The following is a 26599-nucleotide window of genomic DNA, read 5'->3' on the forward strand; positions in this document are numbered from 1 at the left end:
CTGCTTTGTTCTACATTTGCACCAATGTGGTTTACACTTTTTAATCATTTTTAATGGGTTCAGGGTATAAAAATATACATTTATTAAAAGAAATGTGGTACGCAATTAAATGAACAAATATAAGTATTATCCAACACTGGTGCTACCCACTCTACGCCCAATACTTATTTAATTATGAATAAACGAGGTATTGCTGTGTTGATTTGGGCAACCTTTCCATTATTTTAATTATAATCATCATTCAAAATAAATGTTTCACATGATATGTTCCCAATCATTTGTGATCCCAAATTTTGGCCACCACACATGATTGTTCATGAGTTCAAGCCTAAAAAGCGTAACCAGCCTGTCACCCTTCCAGTCCCTTCAATACAGGGTACCATTTCTGCCCCAAAAAACTAGCTTCATCTTCTGACCAAATCTTTATTCATTATCAGAATGTCAGAGGTCTCACTTCAAAGCTAAAAAATCTTTTTATTGCCAGCACTTCCTTCGATTCGGACATAATAGCATTTTCAGAAACATGGTTAAACTCAACCATATCTGATTTTGAGATATTACCGAATAACTTTATTTTGTTTAGAAATGATCGGCCGACTCGAGGTGGTGGGGTGTTAATTGCCGTTAAAGCCACTCTCCAGTCTGAACTATTCTGTTTTAGTACGCCTACTGACGCTGAGATTGTCTCAGTTAAGGTGTCTTTTCCTACACGGAATATCTATGTAACATGCTCTTATGTCCCACCTTCTTCTGATATTCAAGTTTATATGAATCATATTACTTGTATTAAAGAAGTTTCTTCACACGTGCGGGATAATGACCTATTATTGGTGTTGGGTGATTTTAATTTGCCGAACATCTCTTGGTCATTATTCACTGCTGAAAATTATCTAGTGCCCTCAGCACAGCACGATTTTTTAGACTGCATGCTTGATCTTTCGTTGTTTCAAATCAATTCAATTTCTAATCATATGAATAGAACACTTGACCTTGTATTTGTTAACGACTACCTTATTTCTAATGTGTCTAGGTCACCTCCTTTATCTCTTCCTGAGGATGTCTATCATCCAACTTTAGAGATTGCAATGCTAAATTGTAATCCTTCCATTTCGTGCTCATCAGCCAATAAGCCCCGCTATTGCTTTCGCAAAGGAAATTATTCCTTGCTGAATCAGCTTATTTATTCAACCGATTGGTCTTTCTTATATGACTCAGTTGATATGAATACAGCTATTAATTCTTTTTATATCACCCTAAACTCCCTCTTAGATGTGTGTATTCCTAAGTCAATTCCTTCGACTACTTTTTCAAAACCACCCTGGTTTACTCCCAGATTATCACATCTAAAAAATGTAAAATCCAAATATTTTAAAAAGTTTAAAAAGTCTGGTTCGTGTACAGACTTGGCTAAATATTCCATAGCCAAGTCGAACTTTTTTCTTCTTAATTCTCAATGCTATGAGAATTATCTAATTCGTTGTAAAAGGCAATTCGCCCGAAATCCGAGACAGTTTTATAATTTTGTAAACTTGAAGCGTAAGTCTTCAACTTTGCCATCTTCTTTTTTTCTTGGGATGGATAAAGCTAGCAATGACATTGATTCTGCTAACCTCTTTGCTAATTTTTTCCAATCAACTTACTCTTCAGTCTGTCCTAATACTAATTCTTACCCTTATACTATTTCCTCCGCTAGTTCTATACCTCCCCCCATTATTTCACACTCCTCTCTCCTATTAGCTATAAACTCTCTAAAATCTTCTTACTCTCCTGGGCCGGACAATATTCCTAGTTGTCTACTCAAGGAGTGCAGTTCTTCCCTTTTCTATCCATTGCTAAAGCTTTTTAATCTATCCCTTGAAACTTCTGTCTTTCCATCTCTTTGGAAAGAATCTTATATCATTCCTCTTCACAAGAAAGGTGGGAAGTCTGATATACAAAATTACAGGGGCATTGCAAAACTGTCTGCTATTCCTAAATTATTTGAAAAAATAATCACTTCGAATTTGCAGCATTTCTGCAAATCAGTTGTTTCCCCTGTTCAACATGGATTCGTAAAGAATCGGTCAACTACGACCAATCTGCTTGAGTTTACTTCCTTGGTAAATGATGCTTTCCTTTCGAAAATGCAAACTGATGTCATTTACACTGACTTCAGTAAGGCGTTTGACTCTGTGCACCATGACATCTTACTTTTTAAACTTGACCGAATAGGTTTCCCTCTGTCCCTTTTACTTTGGATTAATTCTTATTTAAAAGGTAGGACCCAAAGAGTAATAGTGAGGTTGACTACCTCTAAAAGGGTTCACGTTACTTCTGGTGTTCCTCAAGGTAGTCATCTTGGACCTTTACTCTTTACACTTTTTATAAATGATCTTCCTTCTGTTATATCACATGCCCGTGTACTCATGTATGCGGACGATGTCAAACTTTTTCTATCATACACTAACCCCCTACATCATTCTCGTCTACAAGACGATTTGAACGCTATGCAACTTTGGTGTTCGGCCAATCAATTGCATCTAAATTGTTCAAAGTGTATGTTTATGACTTTTAATCGTACTACACCTTATCTTGTTAGTTATACAATCGACAATATCCCTTTGCAACGTATACTAACAGTTAAGGATCTTGGCGTTATTTTTGATTCTAAACTCTGTTTCAATCTTCATATAGATACCATTGTTAATGAGGCAAAAGGTGTACTTGGATTCATTAAACGATGGTCTAAAGAGTTTAACGATCCTTTTATAACAAAACTTCTGTACATCTCTCTTGTTCGCCCTATCCTTGAATACTGCTCTTGCATCTGGTCTCCACAGTATATCAACAGCCAGGATCGTATTGAATCTGTTCAGAAGCAATTTCTGCTTTTTGCCTTACGAGGTTTAAATTGGGACCCTAATCTTCGGTTGCCGTCCTACTCCAGCAGACTGCTTCTTCTCAACCTTCCGTCGTTAATCAACCGTAGGACAATTCTCGGTGTTGTCCTTCTACATAAGTTGATTATTGGCGACATTGATTCTCCTTTTCTGCTAGGGCGTCTTCAATTCTCTGTTCCGGCTAGACCAACCAGAAATTATCGCCCCTTATTACTATCTACGTGCACAACTGATTACGCTATGCACAATTCTTTTCGCGTGCTATGTAAAAATTATAATAGTTTGCATCACGTTTTCTCTACCGAACTGTCTCTACCCCTAATAAAATCGTTGCTTTCAGGATACCTTCGGGAAGTCGCTGACCATTCCCAGCTATGAGCAGGGGCATAGCTAGCCGGACAGGCTGAAAAATTTTCCCCCACCGTGTCGGTGATTTCCCAATACTTTTCTCTTTGTCCTATCCACTTAACACTCTTTATCTAACTTACATTGCTTTACTTTATTAACAATTTTCTTACTTTCTTTTTTCCTATTTATTGTATTTTCTTTATTAATTTAGCAAATTAAGATTATTTTTAATTTCACTTGAGATCACTTTTTTCCTACTTACAACCTTCTGCTTAGATGTAGGCTCTAATAGCGTCACTGACAAAATTAGCTGTGAAAAGGGGCACAGCTGGCCGGACTGGCAAATAAAACACCTCCATCGGTCGGTGATGCTATTTAGAAAATTGTATCCTTTAACTAGGCTTTTAGAATATACTTATATTGTACAACCTTTTGAATAATGAGGAAGACACTCGTTTTGTCGACCATTAATAAATAAATAAATAAAAAATAAATATATTTAAGGTCCGTCTTGCCTTCTCCAAGTCTGTGCGTCAAGAATTTGTTACCACATTTTTCGAAATCGTTTACATTTTAATTCTTACCAGCGCCCAAAATTGCAAAACTGCAAAAGTTTCTAGCTTGAAATCCTCTAAAAATTTTTCAGTTTGCAACCTTTATTATATTTATATTCAGTATATAATATTACAGTCTGGAGAAGCGAACACATAATCTTATACAATTTATCCATTAAGAAGGAGAATAGTTTAAAACTGAGTTTCCCAATTAAATAGCGATTTTTTCCTTTTAATATAACTTTGCATAAGATATGACTTTGGCTTAAAATACATTTTGTTGTTTTTAAAACATGAGTAAAATAAGTTTTATAACCTTTTTTGTTTCATTTTACACGTTCAGGACAATTGCTTACACGTCTGCGCTCTCTGAACCTATTCAAATGATTTAAAAGGGTATAATCTATTTTTGCAAATGAATGTAACAGGCAGAAGGAAGCTTCTCCGACCCCATAAAGTGTGTATACTCGTGATCAGCATCAATAGCCGAGTCGGTCTAGCCATGTCCGTGTGTCTGTCCGTCCGTCTGTCCGTATATATGAGCGCAAGGATCTCAGAATCTATGTGGGCTAGAGATTAGAAATTTTAGCTGTGGGTCATCCTTAAGCCCGCTCAGATTGATGTTGCTTCCGATATTCGATAACTTGCCCCGTTTCCAAGTAATCGATAAGAATCTATATCGAAATCCTGTTTTTTGTTCAATTTTGGTAAATAAAAAGATCTAGAATAGTGTGTATATTTACATTTGGTTTTGGAAGAAGAGGGTTCAGGGTATCCCCTGGTCGGGAGCTCTCGACTAGAAGCTCTTATTCTCTTTTGTATTTACTTGCTATGACAGAACTTTTTGAAAAATTATTCGGTTTATTCCATACTTTTTATAATTTTATAACAAATTGTAAAGCTTTTAACTGTTGAATTCTTTTAAAAAAATTAAGCGCTTGCATATATATTTTTTGTTTTCATTGACGTAAAGCTTAAATTGGCTTATAAATAATATATGAAAAGTTTTTAAATAAAACTATATTAATTTAATGCTAAATGTGTACAGAAAACAATAACTAGGATTGATTTGGCAATGTTTATTTATTGCAAGGGGCAAAGCAATTTAAGTATTAGTCCACATCAAAGGCTGCAAATGTGTTTCTCAGCTAAAAAAAAAGAATTTATCAAAAAAAGATTCTATAGGCTCTGTCTGAGCTCCCTCCCTTCTTCCCTCTCTCTCCCTGCCTGCTTTACTAATTCTCACTCTGTTGACTTATTGGCATCTCACAAATGTTCCAATTAGAAAATATTTAAAGGAAAAATGGAAACACTTGAGCCTTCAGTAGATGCATGGGCAGCATTCGGGCGGGCGCTAAATCAAAAGGTTGCCAGAGTGCTATTAAACCGCTTTTAGCATTGAGAACAAACAAGGACTTGCCACACTGCAAACACACACACACACACACACACGCAGGCAGACTCACACACACATATGGCTGAACAGACAAACTTGTGAAAATTGGTAAACAATTTATGTGGTCAAATAAAATTGCAGAACAGCAACAAAAATAGCAGAAGAAGGCAAAGACGAAGTAGGCGAGAAGCAGCCGCAACAAAAGCAAATTTATTGCAGCTCCAAGAGAACCAAAGACTGCAGCTCCGCTGCTGTGAGCTAGAGGAAGAGAGTGGCAGGGAGAGAGATGCAAAGAAAGACAGAGAAAGAGAGAGAGAGAGAGAGAGAGAGCGCACTAGAAAGTGCGACGTTCAAGGATATAAATTACATGCTTAGCTACTCGTGGCTCTCATATGCAAAAAGTTTCCCTGCTTTTCCTTCTTTTTTTTTATTCGGGCTTGGGCTGCAGTTGTTGTTGCTGTTCTTGTTGCTGTTGAGATTATGAAATAAATTTCCACATGCCACAAAATTTTGCAGGCGACGGCGCTGCCAACCGCAGCCAAATATACAACAACAACAACAACAATTCCAGCAAATTTTGTAGGTAGATTTCTCTGCATTTTGGCCTTCAGCATTGCCAGGCAAATTTATTGTTGTTGTTGCACTTGAAATGCAAGTAGGCAACATATATATCGATACATATATAGTTGTGTATGTTGGCAACAACAACAAAAATGTAGAGTCCCCGATTGGAAGATACCCTGTAGAAAACCCTCGCTCCAATCGTTATGCTACAAGCATTTTACGCAGCGGCTTATAGCCTGATTCCACTAACTAAACATTTGTAACATTGGCATACTTTACATTCTGTGAATTTCGGGTCTAAGACAAAATTTACTTCACATTCGCAAAAAATGTAAGAAATGATGATAGTGGAATTGGGCTTTAAGCCTTGACTTCCATCTGTTTCTCATCTATAAAATTTCATTCTTCAACAACTTTTGTACTTCTTATGCAATTCATTTGAAATGTTCGGGCCTTACAGGTCATATTATGATTTGTGTCTATACAAAAAATTGTAAATGATTATATTTATAGTAGGTCGATAGTTTTAAAGCAGCTCTATACTCTTAACCCTTGTTTACAATATAAGAAGCTCCAGCTTCTCTCTAACTCTTATATGCTTAACGAACGTTATGAAAGCCGCCTTAAATTTACTCGAATAACATTATACTTTCAAATACATGGGCTGCATCGACTCGGCATTTGAAGCAGTTCCGAAACTATATCATATATAAACTAATACCTAATAGAATTGACGGGGCCGAGCTTCTGTCAGTTACAGTAAACCACAGAGCGCACATTTTGCTAACCAATTTTTCGGCCAGTACAGGGTATAACAAGAATAACATTTGGTAAATTTACATATGGAAATATTTTTCAATCGCCCAAAGGTCTGTCTGTTGTTTTATTTGCCCAAAGAACTTTTGATATGTGGGATCCCTTGGCCAAAGTTTGTGTGTGGCATCGCAAAAAGTTCCACACTTGCCTCGACTCGATTTTTTTCCATTACATCCCATAGAATATAACCATTTACGCTGGAAATTTGTAAAGTTTTTCTCGTTGCCATTTTCAATATATGGCCAGAGAGATAAAAATAAGAGCAGAGTGCAAGTTGCTAAGCCTCTCTGCCAAACGAGGTTCAATGTAGTTTTTACTTTTTCCTCCCCATCTATTTTTCGCAAAGTAATATCTGAGCAAAAGGCATGGGAAATTGCTGTGGTGCAGGTTGTTGTAATGGGTAAATATTGTAGAAATTGCATACTTTTATTCTTGCTCAGAAAAGCATCGAATATAAACTTCAGTGTATATAAAAAAAAAAACAACAATGAAATTTCAGTTATAATGTATAAAAAGATATATATGCCTTCTTAATAAATTATTTCATTTTCTTTTATTCTTATTATTGTTTTTTCTTTAATTATTTTATATGCCTTATATAAATTTAAATTTTCCTACGTCTTAGCTTATTGTATATATATTTAGTATTGCATTATAATTTTTACTTAATTATAATTGTGTCATTGAATTTTAAATTGTTTTTTGCTTCCAATTTGACATTTGTGCTGCTATATTTGAACAGGAATATTTTTTGGGAATTCAAATAATTGTTATTGCCTGTTTTAGACCAATATAATTTACTTATTAGCGCATGAAAGATTGTAAATAAAAATTTAAATCGCAAAATATAATTTTGTTTTTAGATTTTAGTTCCTTAAAAAAATCAAAGAAAACCAAGTCAATATATGTTAATAAAATATAGTTGATAGCATTAGAGAATACAAATTTTAAGAAGCAGAAACCTATTTGAATAAGGTAATATGGTAATATGTTAATAAATATATGCTTTCTACATTGTTGAATCTGGAGTAGATTAATATAATTTATTTTTGTCGATTTAATACAATTTTCTTTGTCCAATTAACTTCTGAGCTCACATCCTTTTGCAGTGCGGTTTACTGTTAAAAGTTTACTGAAGTTAACCTGCTCTTAAATTAAAATAAGTATATGTATATTTTGACATTATCACTTCTTAAGCTATTTATTTATACATTAAATTTATTTACTTATTTGTGCGTATTTAGCTATATGAAGTCGTAGGATCCTACATTTATTGAATTTTATTTTATGCACAATTAATATTGTTTAAATATTGTAAAATTATGTTAAAATTGTTGCTTGCAACAAAGCAATTGGCTTAACTTTACTGCCGGCGACTTTGGGCATCTAAAAGTTGCGTCGTTTCAAGTGAAGGCAATTCCCTAGAAAGGTCTAAAGCGCCAGAGGCGCAGGAAGCAGCTATACGAGAACCAGCTGCAGTTGGCGGAAAGTCAACTCAAAGAAACGCTTTAAAAAAATCTTGTGCTTTTTTTTCTACTTTCTTTATTGTACACTGTTTGACCGAAAACCAATTAAAAGGTTTATGCTCTTGTGCGCTGTATGCAATTTTTGCGAGCAGTACGTGTGACCCGTATTTAACCCTTGACGCCCCACAGCTGTGCGAAACTCTTGTGTCTGAATTGCAGTTTGAGGCTTATCTTGCACTGCCCAGGCGCAGTTTTTGTTGTTTTTGCTGTTGTCTTAGCCCATTGACCACTTAGTTCTCAATGGGCGGCAGGGTTTGTTTTTTGGACCCCGAAGTTTGTCAATGCATAAATTAAAAAGTTGTTTCTTTTTTTTTTTGTTCTTCTCACAGCTGCTGTTAATGAAGCCAAAGCAATTAAAAGCGGGCACTGCAAAGCTTAATGGGCCAAAAATACTCGAAAATTCTTTTATATTTGCCCTTCCATTTTTCGGGCATATGAGTTTGGGTTTCTGCATGCTCTAATACAATTTGCTGCCACAAAAGATTACAACATGTCATGCGTCGGACAGAAGAGACAGAGAGAAGGCTATGCTCCTCTCTGCACAGAATGAGCTAAGGGGATTATAATAATCCGATTTTCAACTTTAAATGTGGAATATTTCTCATATGAGCACACTTTTTATTTTGTATACCCACAATATGTCTCAAATGGGGTATGTTGCAGAGCAAGAAGGACTCCGAACCCAACAAATATGTACAACAATTTCTTAAGCTTATCGCCTGGGTGCATTTAAATAATAAATATATTTAATAATACTTATCATACATTCTTAGCATGCCTATATTTTAAATGTTTGTGTAACTTCTTCTCTGCACGGTAAGAGGGTATCTGCTAGTCGTGCAGTCTTGCTCACAGCACTCCTGACTTTTTTCCCCAACATTTTGTGGTTCGTTAAGTCAACCCCCTTGCCGCTCTCACGTCTAAAATATTAAACTTTTAGCCCAAAATGTGTGTGTGTTTTTGGGCGCTTGGCTAAATCGCTGCAGTTTTCTTTATAGTTATTACTTTATAAAGCTTTCTTCTTCCACTTGTTCGCTTGCTCTTTCCATTTTTTTTTTTTTTGGTTTTTTGATTACAAAATTGCTTTCAATATTTTGCGGAACAACAACAAACTCGCTTTTGCCACACCTGTCCAGGTGCAGTCGCACAGTAGCTGCTGCCCCAGCTGCTCCCAACTATAGAAGCCCATTCGGGGCACCACCAACTGCAGCCTAACTTGAGTTACGTGTTGCAGCAAAAGTTTAACGCATTAAGCAACCCATTTTGTTGTTATTGTTTCTGGTTTTATTGGTCTTTGAACAAAAGTTCAACTCTAAGGGCTAGCAAGTATTTTGAATGCTTTGCCGAAACTGACTTTCTTGTTACCATAGCTAGCCGTATCATAAATTATAATATTATGCTAGGCTGGACTAAATTCAAGCTTGACAGCTTTTGTACCAATTCACTCTTTTTATTTATAATATTTTTAATATTCTTTATACTTTCTTGCAGATTTACTAACAAATAAAATAAACAACATGCGGTTTCTTCAAGTTTTCTATCGAACTGCGTTTCTTCTCACCTTGGCAATTGGTAAGTTCCATTTTCTATATTCATTCCCAGTTCAATGGGAATTGCTTTTTTCACGAAATTTTTCTTTTCTTTAATATTTGCAATGTAAAAACCGGTTACAAATAATTTGGCGCCCTTTAAAAATTTCTAAAATTGTTTTCTCTTAAATCTTGAATAACATAAATTTGTTTTATGATTCCCGTCAAACAAAGTCAACATTTAGTTGACAATGGTTATTAAATTAATAAATTAGCAAACTTATGTAAATATTTTGTATTTTGACGAAATAATCGCACGCTAGTCAACACGAAAATCAACAATTTAGTTCAATTAGCAAACAATTAGTTTAGGATTGACAAACGTGATGCATTCTGAAAGGTTTATCTGTTTGGAAAAAAGATTGGCAGGTGTGATATATTATGTGAAATTATTTTAAATTTGTTGATCAAGTGCAGCTGAATTAATTCTAAATAAAATATGAGAGAAAATAAATTAAAATCAAATATGAAATCAAAATCATATGTAAAATTAAATAATTAAATGGCATAATCACAAAATTAATGCACTCAATAAATTTGCAGGGGCAAAAAATGGCTAACAAATCACACAAAAAACAATATTTATTTATGTGCATACATTTATTTTTTCTTAATTAGCCTTAATTAAATATAATGCCACTGAAAGGCGGTGCGATTAAAATTTATGCGATTTGGAAAAAAAATAACATTTATTATTAATTTTAAATGCAAAAGCTTAAATATTAAAGATTGCAACGTGCAGCAAATTTGATTTATACAACTTTTTTTAAACAAATTATTTGTGCTTTTTTAGTACAAATTTAACTGAACCGTCTTTGGGGCTGTTTCTGGGCCGCAGCATTAAAGGGCTTGAACCAAGGTCTTTGTCAAATTCGTGCAATTGGTTTTCATAGATTCTTTAGGCAACATCTTGATAAGAGCTTCGGCCTGGCAGCTTTTGATGTTCAATATTGCAATTTTGCTTCTACATATAGTTATATTTTTTTAATAAACGTTTTTTTCAGATTTTCCTGTTTGTTGATCCAGATGCCAAAAACAATAAATTAAATAATTTAAACAAATCTTTTAATTAAAATAAATTATAACTTGCATTTATTTAGTCTTTTTTCTTAAAACATTTTTTTTTCGGATTTTTGGGCTTCGGTCTTCGTTTGTTTGCTGGTTTTAAAAAATGATGAAATAGGGGCTTGGAATAAAGCTCTTTACCTCCTCTGCCGCTAAGTGTATGCACATGGTTTAAATCCTTCCGCCAAGTGTGTGCACACAAATTCTTTTTCGAAAATGTGCTCTTTAATGTTTAACACACACTTGCACAATTTTCTTACACGTTTTTTATTGCCTCGTCTTGCGGCTTTCAGCAGGTCTGCGGAGGCACATTTTATTTACCTGCGCACATAAATTTCAAAACCACACGCACACACACACACACACATACACACAGACACACACTGGCACTGATAAATATTTGAAGAACTCGTGAAGTTGAACACCCCACTGATTTATTCAATAAATCACAAGTTGCCCACATGGAACATGCGGCGCAGATTTAAATTTTATCTTTTTATACATATCGTTATATACATACATATATATATATATATATATATATATATATATATATATATATATATATATATATATATATATATATATATATGTGTGTGTATATATAATTGAGTTGCTGCGACAACTAACGTTCCGTCTGTCGATCTGTCTGTCTTGGCCAAGACACATGTCAATAAGGCAGACGACTCCTAGTGCCATCGTCCTTGTCACTTAAATGCATTTAACTTGCCGATTCTTGGGTTTATCCACTGCTATATGCATACAGCTGAAAGCGTTTCGTTGTTGTTGCTGTAGTTGTTATTGGCAGGGCCAGGCCCCCATCGACTCGATTCAATATCTGCCGACATGCATGTGTATATGTGCAGGTATATGTATTTATCTATCAGTCACTTTATCAGCTCGGCAACTTAAATGACAGTGAATACATCAAATGACTTTCAATCCTTTCGCGTGACTGAAATTTTCGACTCTTTGTCAACAGCGACAGGCTCATCTCCGTGTGTGTGAATGCGCATGTGTGTGCTTGTGGGTGTGAAGGTGTGCCAATTGTTGTTGTTGTTCTTGTTAGCACACATGACTGTTGTGTGTGTGTGTGTGATTGTGTTTTTGTCATTCGCTTGATAAATGCGAGCAACGTGCCTGGCATTTGTTGTTGTTTTTTTTTTTCTTTTTTTTTTGTATGCGGCGTAGCATTCGAATTTATTTAGTGCTGCAAAATATGCTCCTTTTTTTGAGTGTAGGTTTCTCTTAGGCCAAGACAAGTGGGCTTTGTGGCTTTATTTTTAGCGCTTAAAACATCGCCAGACTCAAGATGTGCTTAAGAAAGATTTTATAAAGCAGCTAGTTGATGACAAAATTGTATGCCAAACACTGAATACTCTTAAAATTTCGATATATGTATATGCATAAAAAGTTTTTGTATGAATTGTTTGGATAGCTTGAAAAACGAAAGAGATGTTCAAACAAATTTAATTTGCAAAGACGACGAATTCTATATCTATGAAGTTTCTAAAATACTAATAGAAATCCGGGACTTTTATGTAACCAAAGAATTACAAACGGTAAAAATAAATTAAGACAAGAGGTCACGACTAGGGGTTACCCTGGTCCCTCTTCTTCCATCATCAAATGCATATATATATATTCTATTTAAGAGGTCAGTTATATGTCAATTTTGGTAGCTCTTGCTCTTATTATTTACCAAAATTGCCCGATTTTTATCGATTGCTTGGAATCGGAGTAAGTTATCGATTATCGGAAACAAACTCGATCTGCGCAGGCACTAGGAGCACCTATATTTAACATTTCAAGACGGACAGACAGACAGACGGCCAGATCAGCTAGATCGACTCGAATATTGATTATTATGGCGTCAAAGATGTTTCCTTCTGCCTATTACATACATTGTCACAGAAACATTTTTGAACAAAAATGTATTTTTGATTACATAGATGTTAATTTTGATTAGAGTTTAAATTGTGAAAAACCAGTTTCCCGAATCGAAGCTAAAAGCGAAGAGCTGAATTGATGTAATCATAAGAGGTAAAAGCTCGCAAAATCTGGTCAGGAGTTCAGTTCATGGTTTGAACCAGCTACCACCTACTTAGCAAGTCATGCGTGCTTTCAGCACTCGTTCTGTGCCAGATAATACTTTATGATTTTGAAGAAGTGCGCTTGAATGTGCTGCACATTTCATGACAGCACTTTAATACCCTCCGCCAGAGCATTCATGTAAGATTGTTCGAGATGCTCTGTGACAACTGAATGACAAACCAAAAATAGTTTCTATGTCGGGTCTTAAAACAATTACATGTCATTTATTTGACAGCATGATGTGTGCATATCTGAAAAGCAGCATGTTAAAAATAATTTAACATTGAAAACGTTTATTTATTAAATATATATTTGATTTAATTTAAGCTTTCAGTTTGAACTTAATCAATATCTAGCAATGATTTTATTTCAATCAATCTGAGTGCTCTCACAAGTGTGTGCCAACGACCTGCGCTCAAAAGGGGTCACGCTTTCCCTTATCACTTTGCCACTGATTTCCTATGCATCTACCCCCTCGTTTGAACACACCTTTGCCTTTAATTAAATCTGAATCCAAGCTGTGTGTGTGGGGGAGAAAAACAAATCAATTGCTGTATTTATTATCGAACCAATTACAGTGTATGCCAGAGCCACCCACCAGCCAGCAATAACTGTGACGCACTCGAGACGTTGGTGATCCCAGCCCCTAGACAAGCACCTAACCCCAGCGCTTTGGTGCTTGACTTGGTTCCGCATTCGTTTGCCATACTTAAAACTAACGGGCGAATCAATGGCAAACACACACACACTTACACGGGGAAAATATGAATAATCTGAGAGGTGGGGAGGCCTGTTGGCCAAGGGGAGTAAACTTCGATTGCTTGGATAAAAATCAAAACAGCCACGAACGAATCGCACAACTATTATTGAATTTGCAATTCGATGCAGTTTTTCAACGTGCGACACGCCCCAGCCCAATGCCGGCAGCTCCGCTGAGCGGGCGGGCCACAGGAGGCTGGCCGAGAGATCGTTACATAAAATTCATGAAAATCTCGCAACGAGCTAAAAGCCAAAAACGAAAACAAATTGAAGCTTTAGAGCGGCTGCCTGACAAACTGCAGGCTGTAACAGCCGGAAGTTTGGGTGCCATTTTTCCATTTGTCAAGTGGTTGCTGCTGTGGGTAGGGGTGTGGCTGGTGGAAGGGATGTGCTAGAGAGCAATGGCAGCTTAAAAATTTTTATGCGGATTTAGGCGGAGAGTGAGCGGTTGGCTGCATGGTGGAGGCACCGGTAGAGGAAGAGGAGTGTTAGCGTTGCGAGCATGACTCTGACCATTGGGGGTTAAGCGGCTTAATTGCTGTTAAGGTCAATTCTCTGGACTCATTTTACAATTTTTTTTCCTCCTTCTTTTTGCTATTTTTTGTCGTCGTAAAAAACAGTTTTTATTTTCGCTTTTCATTTTCAATGTAAGCTCACGCAGCTGCGACTGCAGAACCTGCTGCGTTATTTACATAATTACAGGAAACAATTTCTATGCACATTTATGTTTTCGAGTGCGTGCTGCGAACGCATCGAAATGGCCGCAAAATAGCTGTGTCCAAGCCGCATTTGCCTAGAAGCATGCACCGGAAAATGATGTGTTAGTTTGACAAAATGCGACATGGCCAACAAAATGTGCAGCTGCCAGTTAGCCAAAATATGTGCATAAACGATTGCTGGACAAATTTGAAAATACGTTATTTGGCAATTACGAAGCCAATTGCATAGGCAAGCCCAAATGCCAGGCGAGCGCTGCATTTAGCGACTATTTAAATTAAAGTTTTGGAAGAGTGAAAAAACTGCTCGTTATTATGCTCAGTTAGAGCGGCCAAACAAGAGCTTAGACTTAAAAACAGTCAGGTTTAAGATTCGAATCAAAATATCACACAGCTAGGATGTCAACAATTGATTCAAGGCAAAGTTTTTTCATATATAAAATATATATATTATTATGTGTAATGTATAATGTAAATAATGTAATATATTGGACATCTGATGTAACTTGTATTACATAGTTGACACTCCGAAGATGAGATTTTGTATAAGAGAAGGAACTTCATAACATAATAACCAAAAGTTTCTAAGCTGCTGCTGATGAATTAAAATTGGATATTTTTTTCACTTAAATTCAATTTCTTTTATGAAAAAGTGTTATAGTTATAGTGTTATGTAACTCTTATCGTATTTACTATATGCAGTGAAAGGATATTTATGGTGATGGGGATTGAGGTCGAATGCTGTAGGACATTCAAGGGTAGGTCACAGGTAGGTATATTGCGTGTAACCTTTGGAGGCGCCTTTCGCCTGCAATCCGACTATACTGAACGATGCAAATAATTGAACGAAACGCTTCAGTTGCACATAACTATTACCCAAAGCCCAATAAAAGTGGCCTCGTTTTGTTTTTAAATCGAAAATATGCGACACGGATTCAATGTAATGTAATGTAAAAATGTAACAAAAAAGTTTAGTACTTTTTTCTTGGCATTTCAATAAATTGTCTGTGCATGTTTGGCCTTTTTTTGAAATAATTTTCTTTGTTTGTGCTCGTGAAGTGCGAGTCCTTGAAAATGGGACTTTCAAATAAACAAAACTACAACCAACTATATAGCAAATCCCTTCGCACAACAATTGTTTATATTATTAGCATAGTTGGTCCAATTAAAGCTAATCCATCTGAATGGGCATATGTAGAGCAGCTGTTTGAAACTATTTTCATTTGCAGCTCAGGTGAGCTCCGTGCCCTCTCCCCCTCACATCTAACCAAATATTGTCAGACAACATTTTGTCGTCTGCCTTAAATTAACTCAATTAGTTCGCATTGCATTAAAAATTATGCAATGAGCAGTGGCACTAAAAGCGACACGTGTTTGCTCGATTGCCACAAAAACTGAAACTCAGTCAAGCGCGTGTGGGTGCGTGTGTGTGTGCGTGTTGTGTGTGTGTCCAGGTGTCGCTTTATAGCGTTTATTAACCTCCTGCCAGTAACGTGCAGAGCACTCACAGGTATTTGCCTGTCAGGCAATCATCTGTTGGCTGCACAATTTACACGAACCGATAAAAATCTTCGGCACGCACTACAACAAAACGTAATTTGTGTCTGCCCCCGCCGCCCCCTACCGTTCTCTGTCCGGATCCCACCCAGCCTAATTATTCTGCCTCTGTTTCGGGTCTCTGATTTTTTATTTGGGGCTCGACAATGGGTCGTGTACTTGATTTTATTTTAATAAGTACAACAAGTTGGAGGCGCCGCCCGCTAAGCTTGCCGCTGTGCATATGTTGGCCTTTGTACCCCACACCAACCCCCCAGCCCCCCCCCCCCCCCCCCCCCCCCCCCACTATTGTTATTAAACAAAACGATTTTAATGCTTTACTTTTATTTCGTTTGATACGTTTGTTTTGTATTATTTTTTTCTGCTTGCCCTTTGCTAATGCCTTAATGCGTTTGGTTTTGTTCTGATTCCTGTTTTTTTTTCGAGTTTCTGGAAATTGACATTTAATTACAATTTGCCTGTGCTTCAAGTCGACTCGAAATTAGTGGCCACCACACACACACACACACACACACACACATGTAAATACTATGGGGCGATAAGTGCCTAGATTTCTATTACCCGTAAATGTATATTAAATTGCAATCGAAACGTAGATAATTCATTGATTTTTCCCCAATGACTATACTTAAGTATTATATTGAATTAGCCTCGCGGCGCACACTTGCCATTAATGACATATTTCAGTTCGGTTTGACTAGCTGAAGGTGTAAAAGCTGAGATTTACGATTTTTATATTCATATATGCGTTGGGAATTGCTTAGACCTGGTCTTTTTCATGTTGGCTGCCAATTAATTGTTGTTGTTCGTAATTTGCTGCAGAAATACCTTAATATATTTCAGTTGTATTCCAACATAAAGGTAATTTTATATATTTGTATTTTTTGTAAATTTTTTCCAATTATTTAATTTATTACAAAACTAGATACTAATATATACATTCAATTTTAGGATTATTTCTATAATGCGTAGTTTTGATATAAGAAATATATATAAGATCTTGTATAAATATATAAATTTTTTAAAGTGCAGTTTCTTAACTTGTTTAAATGCTGAATGTCATTCTTAGACGCTTTTAACGTGCTGTAATTCTCAAAGCCTTTTAGCATTGAACAATTGGAAAGGCCTTTTACAAATCAAAGCCAATTGAGCTGAAAATTGTTTGGAAATTTAATGTGTTTTCATTGCTCAATAAAAAGTCCGGCCGCATTCATTTGCATCAACCAACTTAAAGGTAGAATCTACTGTTTAAATATAAGCAAACTATGCTTAATTGTTGGGAATAACGAAGTGTCTTATTTCAATATTTTAAACTCCATTCCATTGGCCCTGTTTTTCTATTATTTTATCTATTAACTTGAATTGTTTTGTCTGTGCAACTAATAATAGTTTTATGCAGTGTGTCAAGGTATAAGCGAGCATGAAAGCCTTTGCCATTTGTTGTCGTTGTTGCTGTTATATGCGCCGGGCACGAGCCAAATAGTTAATAATCATTATTAACAATTTACGTGGCTAACGTCTGGCGCATAATAACAAAACGATGCACACACGCAAATGCAGACAGCCACACCCACAAAAACACCTGCAGACAACAATTAAGGCTTCATGTTGCAGCTGGTAGCCCTGAAGTAAATCTGAAACCATGTTCATTATGGGAGTTTTCCCAGCACATTTTGCGTGGCTGCATTCAGTGGAAAATTGCTTTTTCTTTTTTCTTCTGCTGCACTGAGTCGCTTTTGAGCAGGGCTAAAACACGCTTACAATGATTAGCAATTATAATTTTAATTATTAATTGAAATTGCAGGCAAATAAGTAAAAAAGTGAATAAATGCGTAAGTAAAAAAATATTTGTGCATATTTAACAAAATATTATTTTAAATCAACAAATACATTTCTTATTCACATTATTTTCACAAAAGTATTTGATTTACCCTATTTATTTATTATTATTTTTTTTTAATTTTTTGTATACATTTATATTTATTTATTATATGCGCAAAATACTTTACAAAATTAAATGAAATATTTTGCCAAACACATAGGAAGCACACACACTCTCAAGTAAACACACGCACACTAACACATACACACACAAAATACCTTTGCGTAAAAACAAAATGTGTCGCATGCGAAATTCATTTGACTATTTTATGTGAAAATGAAATTGTCGACACACCTGTTTTGGAAATTGTCTGCGTTTTTGTACAGCATTTAATTGATTTTATATCATTTTATTTTTAAATAATTAAAAAGCGTTGTTCATATGCTTAATATGTGTGTCAGGAGCTGCAATCTCAATTAACACGAATTTATCGAAAATTTGTATCATCAAATAATTTATGAACAGCTGCAAATGACAACAGCAAAGTGTATTTGGCAACAGTTTTATCAAATGAATTGTAAAATTCAGTCATTATGCAAATAGCTCAAGTATAATTCATTCCAGGTCAGTTTTCCTATTAAATGAAGATGATATTTTATTTTAATAGCAAATTTTAGATTTCAATTCATTAAAATGGAATAAGTATGTTTTATTCAAAGGCATTTCCTTGCAAGATTAATAGCAACTCTGATGAATTTGATATTTTACTTAGTTTCAAATATACTTTATTGAAAATCGGACGTTTTGCTATTTAAAAAATTTGAATTTGTATTATGATATATATATTTTTTTTGTTAAATATTTCTTTCTGGAAGACTCAATTCATTTGATTGAATATGTGACGAATGTAGATTGTTAAAATTGCATACAGATTTGCATAAAATTAAACGCTGTTAATATACAAATTGCGCATTCAAAATAATTTTCTATCTATTTTACCAGGAATAGCTACGTTATAAACATTTATAATTATTGTGTGTATTAGCTGATTTTTTATTTACGATTTAAATGATGCTTTTCATACATTTTAAATAAATGAATATGGTGTCAGACACTTTTTCCAATAGTTCTATTAAATATTTTGTGAAAAATTTATAAAATATTCGCAGCCATTATTATTTAAACTTGTTATTATCATTTTTATTATTATAATAATATCTTTTATTATTACCTTTACTATATTATTATTATTATAATTGTTATTAATAATAAATAATAGTATGCTAAGTAAATAGAAATAATGAGTATTAATAATAATATTAGTTTGTAACTGTTTTTTTTTTATTATTTTATTTTATTTTATTATTAATATTATTGTTATCATTTTGAGTGCTATTATTGTCAAATATTTTATTAAAGTATTATTTTTGTTTTTAATATTACTGTTACTCTTCTAACTATTATTTTGTTTTTTCCATTATTTATTATTACAATTTTTATTATAATTACTATTAATATTATTATTATTTTTATTGAAGCTAAACTTATTTTTATTTACATTATTGCTTTTATTATTATTATTTCTGTTTGTAGTATTATTTGTCTCATTAGTTTTTATTATTATAATTAATATTATTATGATTTGTCTCCTAATTTTCTATATTATATTTATTTGAATTAATATATGTGTTTCTTTTAAATATATGCCTTATAGTTCACATTTTATTTCCTCTAAATATATTTCTTCTATCGTATTTTTGTTTATTATTATTACTATTTTATTATAGCATTAATTAATTGTAAACGGGCCTCCATCTTTCCGAGTTCACGAAGTGCTTCTTCTGATATTTCCTAAACTCTCTAACCAATGCGTTTGACCAGCAGCTATAGTTTTTTCGCATAACACATTTTTAAGGCTTTCGAACAGTCTTAATAGCTTTAACATTATCTTTAAAAATGCAGCATTTTTGCATTCTTTCAGTTCAATTGGGTTTACCACAGCCCTTTTAGCTATCTCCGTGTGTTATTTTTTTGCGCCAAGTTTTAAATGCATTACAATTTCGAATTCCTTCGTGTAGTTGGCGCCAAGTTAACTGCCACTAGAAAATGCATGGCAATTTATAAAAACTGCCACCCAGAGCGACGGCAGCACCTGCCTCAGGTATGAGGCTGTGTGTATGTGTGTGTGTCGTGTGTGTTGCATATTAAATAACAATATCAGCGTTATCACATATGAATTGCTGACATTTGCAGACGTCGCAGCAATAAAAACATAATGAAAGCATTTTCCATGCATATTTCGCTATTAAACATTTACGAGGCGCCACAAAACAGGGCAACAACAAGAACAATGTGCATAGCTGCAACAAAGGTGTAAAGCTTGCCACAAGGGTGCAGCAAATAAAGTTTTGACTTCTTTCTGTTGTTGCTGTTGTAAAATTTAATCAACTTGTTGGCATTTTGAGGAAGTTTTCAGCATTTTGCTGCGATACTAATCAAAATTATTGATTACACTTTTTGCCTTGCCGTCACCTCAATGGAACTTTGACGTTCCGTTTAGCAACCCTTTTCTTTCTTTTTTTTTTGTTTACTTTTTTTTTTAGAAAAGTTTGCCAAAACTAGAGAACATTTCGTTTTCGTTACAATTTTCGGTTTGTGACCTCAAATGAGAAATGTGAGTAGCCAGAGTTGCCAATCAGCACGTACATATCGAATATATCGAATGGCAGTAATGGGTCAGACAGGCAGACTTTTTGAGGTTTGGCATTGGCTTCGCTCTTGATTGGCAGTTCAGGTGGTTAATTTAAAGGTGGAGTACGTGCAGATGATGATGTAGTAAAGGAATGCAATCGAGAAGGGTGGGAGCTGCTCTGGTCGATAGTATTGATCGATAACTAGTCAATTAGTTTAATTGGGTGAGAATAGTATTTGAAAAGTAACCTTAAATATAGTAAGGTATTTAAACATAAATCAATTAATAACATATCGATAGTGAGTAATATAGATCAATGCATATCAAAGGATTAGAAAAGAAGAAAAATGAAAATTTTAAAAGCGGTAGCATCAAATTAACTAAACGCATTGATAGAATATAATACCGATGTAATGAAGATATCTTCTAATTTTTGCAAGCTGTATGTAATAAAATTAAAATTAAATTAATGGAAACATGATGCTGTAATTGTAAAATGGCAAAAAGTTAGTGATAGGTTTTTGTTATTAAAGCAAAATGGTAGGTCGAACAAATATATCGATGAATTATGTTATTGAGTGAGCTTTTTCTTTCAAATGAATTATAAACAAAGTTGTCGTTGAATCTTATATAAACAGATTTTTCGATATACCTCTCAACGATTTAGCAGCTATATCGAAAAACTGTAAAATTATTTCATGGGAAAGGTAACAAAAGTGAATTATTCTGATTTTCGTTTAAAAATTTCAAAAGTTGTGGTATAAAATGTTCTATATATAAATTTTTATTTCATTTTGAATTAATTTGACCCTTTTCTGATCGTTATCTAGGTTCTATCCTTTAATCAGCCGCTGACTTTAATTTCCCGGCAATTCTCGTTATGTTTGCGTAATTGTAGACGGCTTTTGGCCATTGTTAGGGCCATTTGCAGTTGTTGCTAACGGCTTTGCTTCGCTTTTGACCCCAAAGCCAACCAAACACACAAATCGATAAATAAAAATTGCACACAAAACCTAATTTTCAACAACTTTTCCGCATTCTAAACGCGCATTTTTCTTACCACGTGCTCAACGTGGCCAACAACAAAATTTGGCTAAGGCGACAATGTGGCAAGTGCTTCAGACCGAAATTAAGGCCAAGACGTCATGATAAAAACTTTCTGCTTGTTGTTGTTGTTGTTGAACTTGACGCATGTTTGTTGGCAAACAAAGCCAAAAGGTGGGGCAGTTGCTAGGTGGGCGTGGCTGCCACACTTGGCTCATTAAAATGCGGGGCGTTAAGTCGCCCGTGTTGGCATCAGCAAAAGTTCGAGTGCCCTGACCTGGGCGCCGAGTCACATCTTGAATGGCAGCCAAACAAATCTTATTTAATTTGGCTTTGGCGCTTTTCACGCGGCTGCTGCCAACAAGTTTGCCACCAGCCCACGCCCCAACACACACACACACACACGCACACACGCACACAGACATAGGCAACTCGTTTAGCAGGTCGCAGCTGTTGCTTCAAGAATTTCAAGTGCATTTGAATGGCGACATGGAATGGCACATCGCCCGCCTGTTTGCCAAAGTGTTAAATGTCATGAGGGCGTGGCAGTGTGGAGTGTTGTCTACCATCGCCCAGCTGAGCCTTTCTGAATTAATGTGAATTTCAGTGCGCATTTACATTTACTACATGCCATATTTATTATTTATGCGTTAGCACTAGCTTTCTATGGGCCAACTGTCTATGGCTCAAACGTTCGCTGTCTGCCAATAAAACAGACAAGTCGCATTTCCGACTTTAGCATTTCGCGCCGGAAGAGTGCGCCATACGATATCCGCTTGATATTAGCCTGCTGAATGGCTGCCGGCTGCCAAGCCGTACAGCTCTTTTTCCAATATTTTTATGCTCGTTGCACTTGTATTTATATATAAAAAAAAAACAAGTGTGCTTCCAGTCAGAAATTAATATGCGCACACGCGTTTGCAGCTCGACAGGGTAGTTTTTTGCATCACTTGTTGAAAAAGTCTAAATTGAATTTACGCCAAAAATTATGCAGCACATTTTTTACGGCGCCCGCAAATTTACGCCCAAAGCGGGTTCAGCAAATACACAAGTGCACAACTCTGGCATATTAATTCCATTTACACAGATTGCCTGCGAGTGCTTTACGTGAATTTTCAGTCGTTGTAGCTGTGAACTGGTCGCTGTCAGCTATTCAGAAGTTGAGTGGATGGTAACATGAGTTTGTATATCAACAATTAACAGTCATATTTTATGCTGATTGATGGGTAGCTGTGCCGACGACAGAGGGAGAGAAAAAGAGCTCAGTGGAGGAGTGAATCAAGTGGGTAGCGTAAAAGTAGGCTGTCCGGGCTTTAAATTCCCTTTAATCAAATCACATTCATTCCAGCATCTAGCTTTCAGATGCTTTTGTTATATTTTCTCAGCATTATTTTGATGGTTTCCGGACTAATCTGGCTATTCCCTATTTCCCTGCATTTAACGCCTTATTAGAGTTTTTCTAAGCAAAAACTGTGTGCCTAATCCGAGCTTTAAGCTCTGGCTGCCTGTAGGAAATTAATCCGTTCAACCGTTCTATTCAATAGTTTCTGTTTACTTTTATACCTGCCGTCAGAACTAATGACATCTTTAAAGCTAAAATCAGTTTCTTTAATGAGCTTGCAACTTAATTATTAAGTAATATATCTTAAACAATATAAGTTACCCAATAGCATACAGGAAAATGCCCACGCTCGCTAAGCGTTAATATTAACAAGAGTCTTGTAAATCTTCTGCATATTCAAAAGTATCAATTATCAATTAGATTTCGTTAAGCAGCTTTTATAGTTTAAAGTAATCCTAATTCAAGCTTTCATGCTCTTTTTTTTAGCGGCATCCTAAAAGTAAGCCTTGATAATTCGAATAAACTGAGCTTTTAGCTTGCGTTTGATATATATAATCTTACAAAAAGCTTTAATGTGCTTTAGGAACTGCTTTAGGGGTTTTAATGCTTCAAATATATGCTAAGTTTTTTCTTGGCTTGGCATTTACTTTGAACAAATTGCCCTTGATAACTTGTTGAGCAAAGCAGCTTGTCTAAGAACCTATTACTTTGCGACTCGCGCCACTGTGCACTGTCTGCTTTGGACAGTTGCCCTTTCAGCTCTCCGTGCGCCGCATTGCCTGCCACAAATTGTTCCACAGCTTAGCTCAGAGCCAGTTTCACTTAGCTGCGTGCCGCTAATGGCACAAATTTCAAGCACAATTGAAGCCAGTTTATATGTCCAAAACGCGCCGAGCTGCCGCAGCTGGGCAACCCCTAGACACGGCGGGCTGGGCCGTCAGCCAAGCCGCAAAAAACCCAACACCTTTACCTTTACCTGCCCTTACCTTGGGCTGCCAACTAGACGACAGTTGGCGGCATTTTTCACGCTACGAGGAGGGGGAGGAGAAGAGTCTTACTGAGGCAAGGACGACATGGCCAAATTAAGTTGAAATTAGCAGCGTTTAAAGCATAATGAGCGTATAAATGATTAATTTGATTTGCCTTTTTTTTCGAAAATTGATATAGGCAGCCCTGACTGACAGCCAGCTTGGAGACGCTTAATTAACTTTGCTTTATTGGCCAATCGTATTAAGCTAATTGCCCAAGTGACACCTGAAAGCTGCTCTTCTTCTATATATTTATATATTTATATCGCTTGGAGTGAGTGCAGCTTCTCGCTTATTTGTGCCTTTGATAAATTAAGTCTTTGGTCAGCGTCGCACTTGGCTGTCAAATAAATTGTATCCAGTATTCCCCAAAGCGAGGGCCGCTTGACAATTCGAATTGTCGTTGGCTGCGTCTAATGCGATTTCTGCTCGCTTTTCACAATAATTCTATTTTTGCTTTTCACATTTTCCAATTGTCAAGTTTGGCAGCTTGACGGAGAAGGGAAGAAGGGCTTCTCCAAGGACCCTACGCAAAGTTTCAATTACTTTAACTAATTCATTAATGTCTGCTGAAGTTTTTGGAGGATTTCCACACATATTTTACATACATAAAAATCTTGAGGAAAATCTGCGACAATTTTTGCCATTTCCTGACAACTTTCGGCGCAAATATTTGAATATAATTATAGCTGAGAAATAGTTGACATAGCTAAACAAAACTCCGTTTGACAGCGGCTTGTGGGAAATTCTTGAACTTCAATTGTGGTTAACATCAAGATGAGCAGAATGTATGCTATAACATAATAAAGCATATAATTTAGATTAAAAACAGGGAATACGGCTTTTTACTCTAAAAAATTAATTTTGATTTGTATACTTAAATATATACCATTGAACCAAAGACAATATAAACACACACAGTGTTTATATTGTCTTTGATTGAACCCTTTTGGTTTGTTGCCTTTTTGATCAATTAATGAAGACAATAACCAAATTAGTCTCCCTCTAAGCCAATAATTAATACTAATAAATAAATTAAAATTTTAAGTACTTAGAAACTTACATTTATTGTATATATAAGTATCTAAGAGACCGAAATTCAAAAAAGTTTGTTCTGGCCATAAAAAATATGTATTGAAATAACCGGAAAAATTGCCATTTCACTTTAACTGATTTTCCAATTTTTCGGTACATTTTGTTTAGAAAATAAAGATCAATTGTCAATTGTCAATTTTTGTCTATTAGATAAATTCATTAGCTAAAATTTGAATATAAAATAATAAATATAAATCAAATAAAAAGTGTATTTAATGATTATTTTATTATTTTGCTTCAAATGAGAGTTAACCAACTTATACGTAGCTAGAACCAAATATGCTTTCCGATATTGAGAAGGTTAGATCAGTGTCTTGCTTACTATTCTTAAAACAAGAAGCGTTTTTATTATTCTTTTTTGTCTGATAACCACGAAGGTTTTTTTTCGATTTTTTTTTTTTGGCACAGCGGAGAGGCAAACAATATCCAACTGACTTTTATTAAGTCGCCTTTAGCCAATTGGTTTTTATTTAGTTCAATAATTTCAATGGCTTTTTATCGTACGTTTATCTTTAACCAAGCAGACAGACAATGGCAATCCCAGTTGAGTTTTTGTTCTCGCACACAATTACCTCCATTAACATTTATGGTGTCGACCTCAAAAGTGGCAAGTGGAAAGCAGCCAAAACAAGCAGCGAGGAAATTAAGTAGAAAATTGCAAAAATTAACAGCAGCCAACCAACAAAAAAAAAAAAAAAATAGAAGAAAAGGAAATCCTGTGGAAAATGCAGAAAAATTCTCCTCACTTTTGTGCTTTTTTCCCTCCCATCCATTTCTGGGTTGCCTCTAAGGCTTAGACTGCTTAAGGAAAATTAATTAAAAATAAACATGGCACACGCTTGTACTTTAGGAATTCCAACCAAAATAGACCTGTGGCAAAAAGCGAGTGAGAGAGAGAGCGTGAGAGGGAGAGCGAGCGAACGAGCGTGAGAAGAAAACAAAATGAAAGCCTGGCAGACAAATAAGAAAAATAAAAGCTAGTCCGAGCAAAATTCCAACAAAAGCGCACGAACATTTTGTGGCCACAAATCCGAGACGATAAGAAAATAAGTAACACGGGCAAAGCATAGGAGAGCGCAGCAGGAGAGAAATGACACACACACACACACACAAACACACACACACACACACACACACACAAACACATACATGAAAGACAAAAGAAATAGCTGAACTATTGCTGGAAAGGTTCGAAAACCCGAGTCTGGACAACGTCAGCAGCAAAAGTATTTAGTAATTACGTCAGGCGCGTGTGGAGTAGAGGAGAGCGGCGCACAGTCAGGTGAAAATTGCATTAGGTCAATTTTATTTTTTTTTTTTTGGCCCCGTGACTTGGTTTTTTTTCTCGTGCTGTAACATTGTGAGCATGCGAGGCTATAACAAAAAAATACCGGGGCCCCATAAGCTGAGCCGATTTTGGCGCATTAACGGTCCGTGAGGGCGGGGCGGCGTTAAATACCCTTACGAAAATATCACACATGAAAACTTTAGCACTCAGCGTATTAGAAAACTATTTACCTGTGGGTTGCCAAAAGGTCATCTGACACAGCTGCAGCTGTGGGCTTAAATACTTTAATAGGTATATTTGGGTATATAAGAGGGTTTCTTTATCCTTAAACATTTTCTGATTTCAAGCTAATTTATTGCGATCCAATTTTGTATAAATATGTCCTTATATCAATACCCAAATCCTCAAAAAGTTAAAAAATGTAG

General features: G+C 35.5%; 1 protein-coding gene across 3 annotated transcripts in view; it reads left to right on the plus strand.

Annotated features, from left to right (window-relative positions):
* beat-Ia (beaten path Ia) overlaps positions 1-26599 on the plus strand; it is a 54656-nt gene that overhangs the window by 3959 nt on the left and 24098 nt on the right. For all 3 annotated transcript variants that reach the window (XM_032433113.2, XM_002057500.4, XM_032433114.2), the window contains one exon: positions 9575-9655. In XM_032433113.2, the coding sequence (XP_032289004.1) occupies positions 9601-9655 (55 nt within the window). In that variant the 5' untranslated portion in view covers positions 9575-9600. The remainder of the gene's footprint in view (positions 1-9574; positions 9656-26599) is intronic.

Source organism: Drosophila virilis, chromosome 4 (genome assembly GCF_030788295.1).
Source record: "Drosophila virilis strain 15010-1051.87 chromosome 4, Dvir_AGI_RSII-ME, whole genome shotgun sequence".
NCBI classification, from domain to species: domain Eukaryota; kingdom Metazoa; phylum Arthropoda; class Insecta; order Diptera; family Drosophilidae; genus Drosophila; species Drosophila virilis.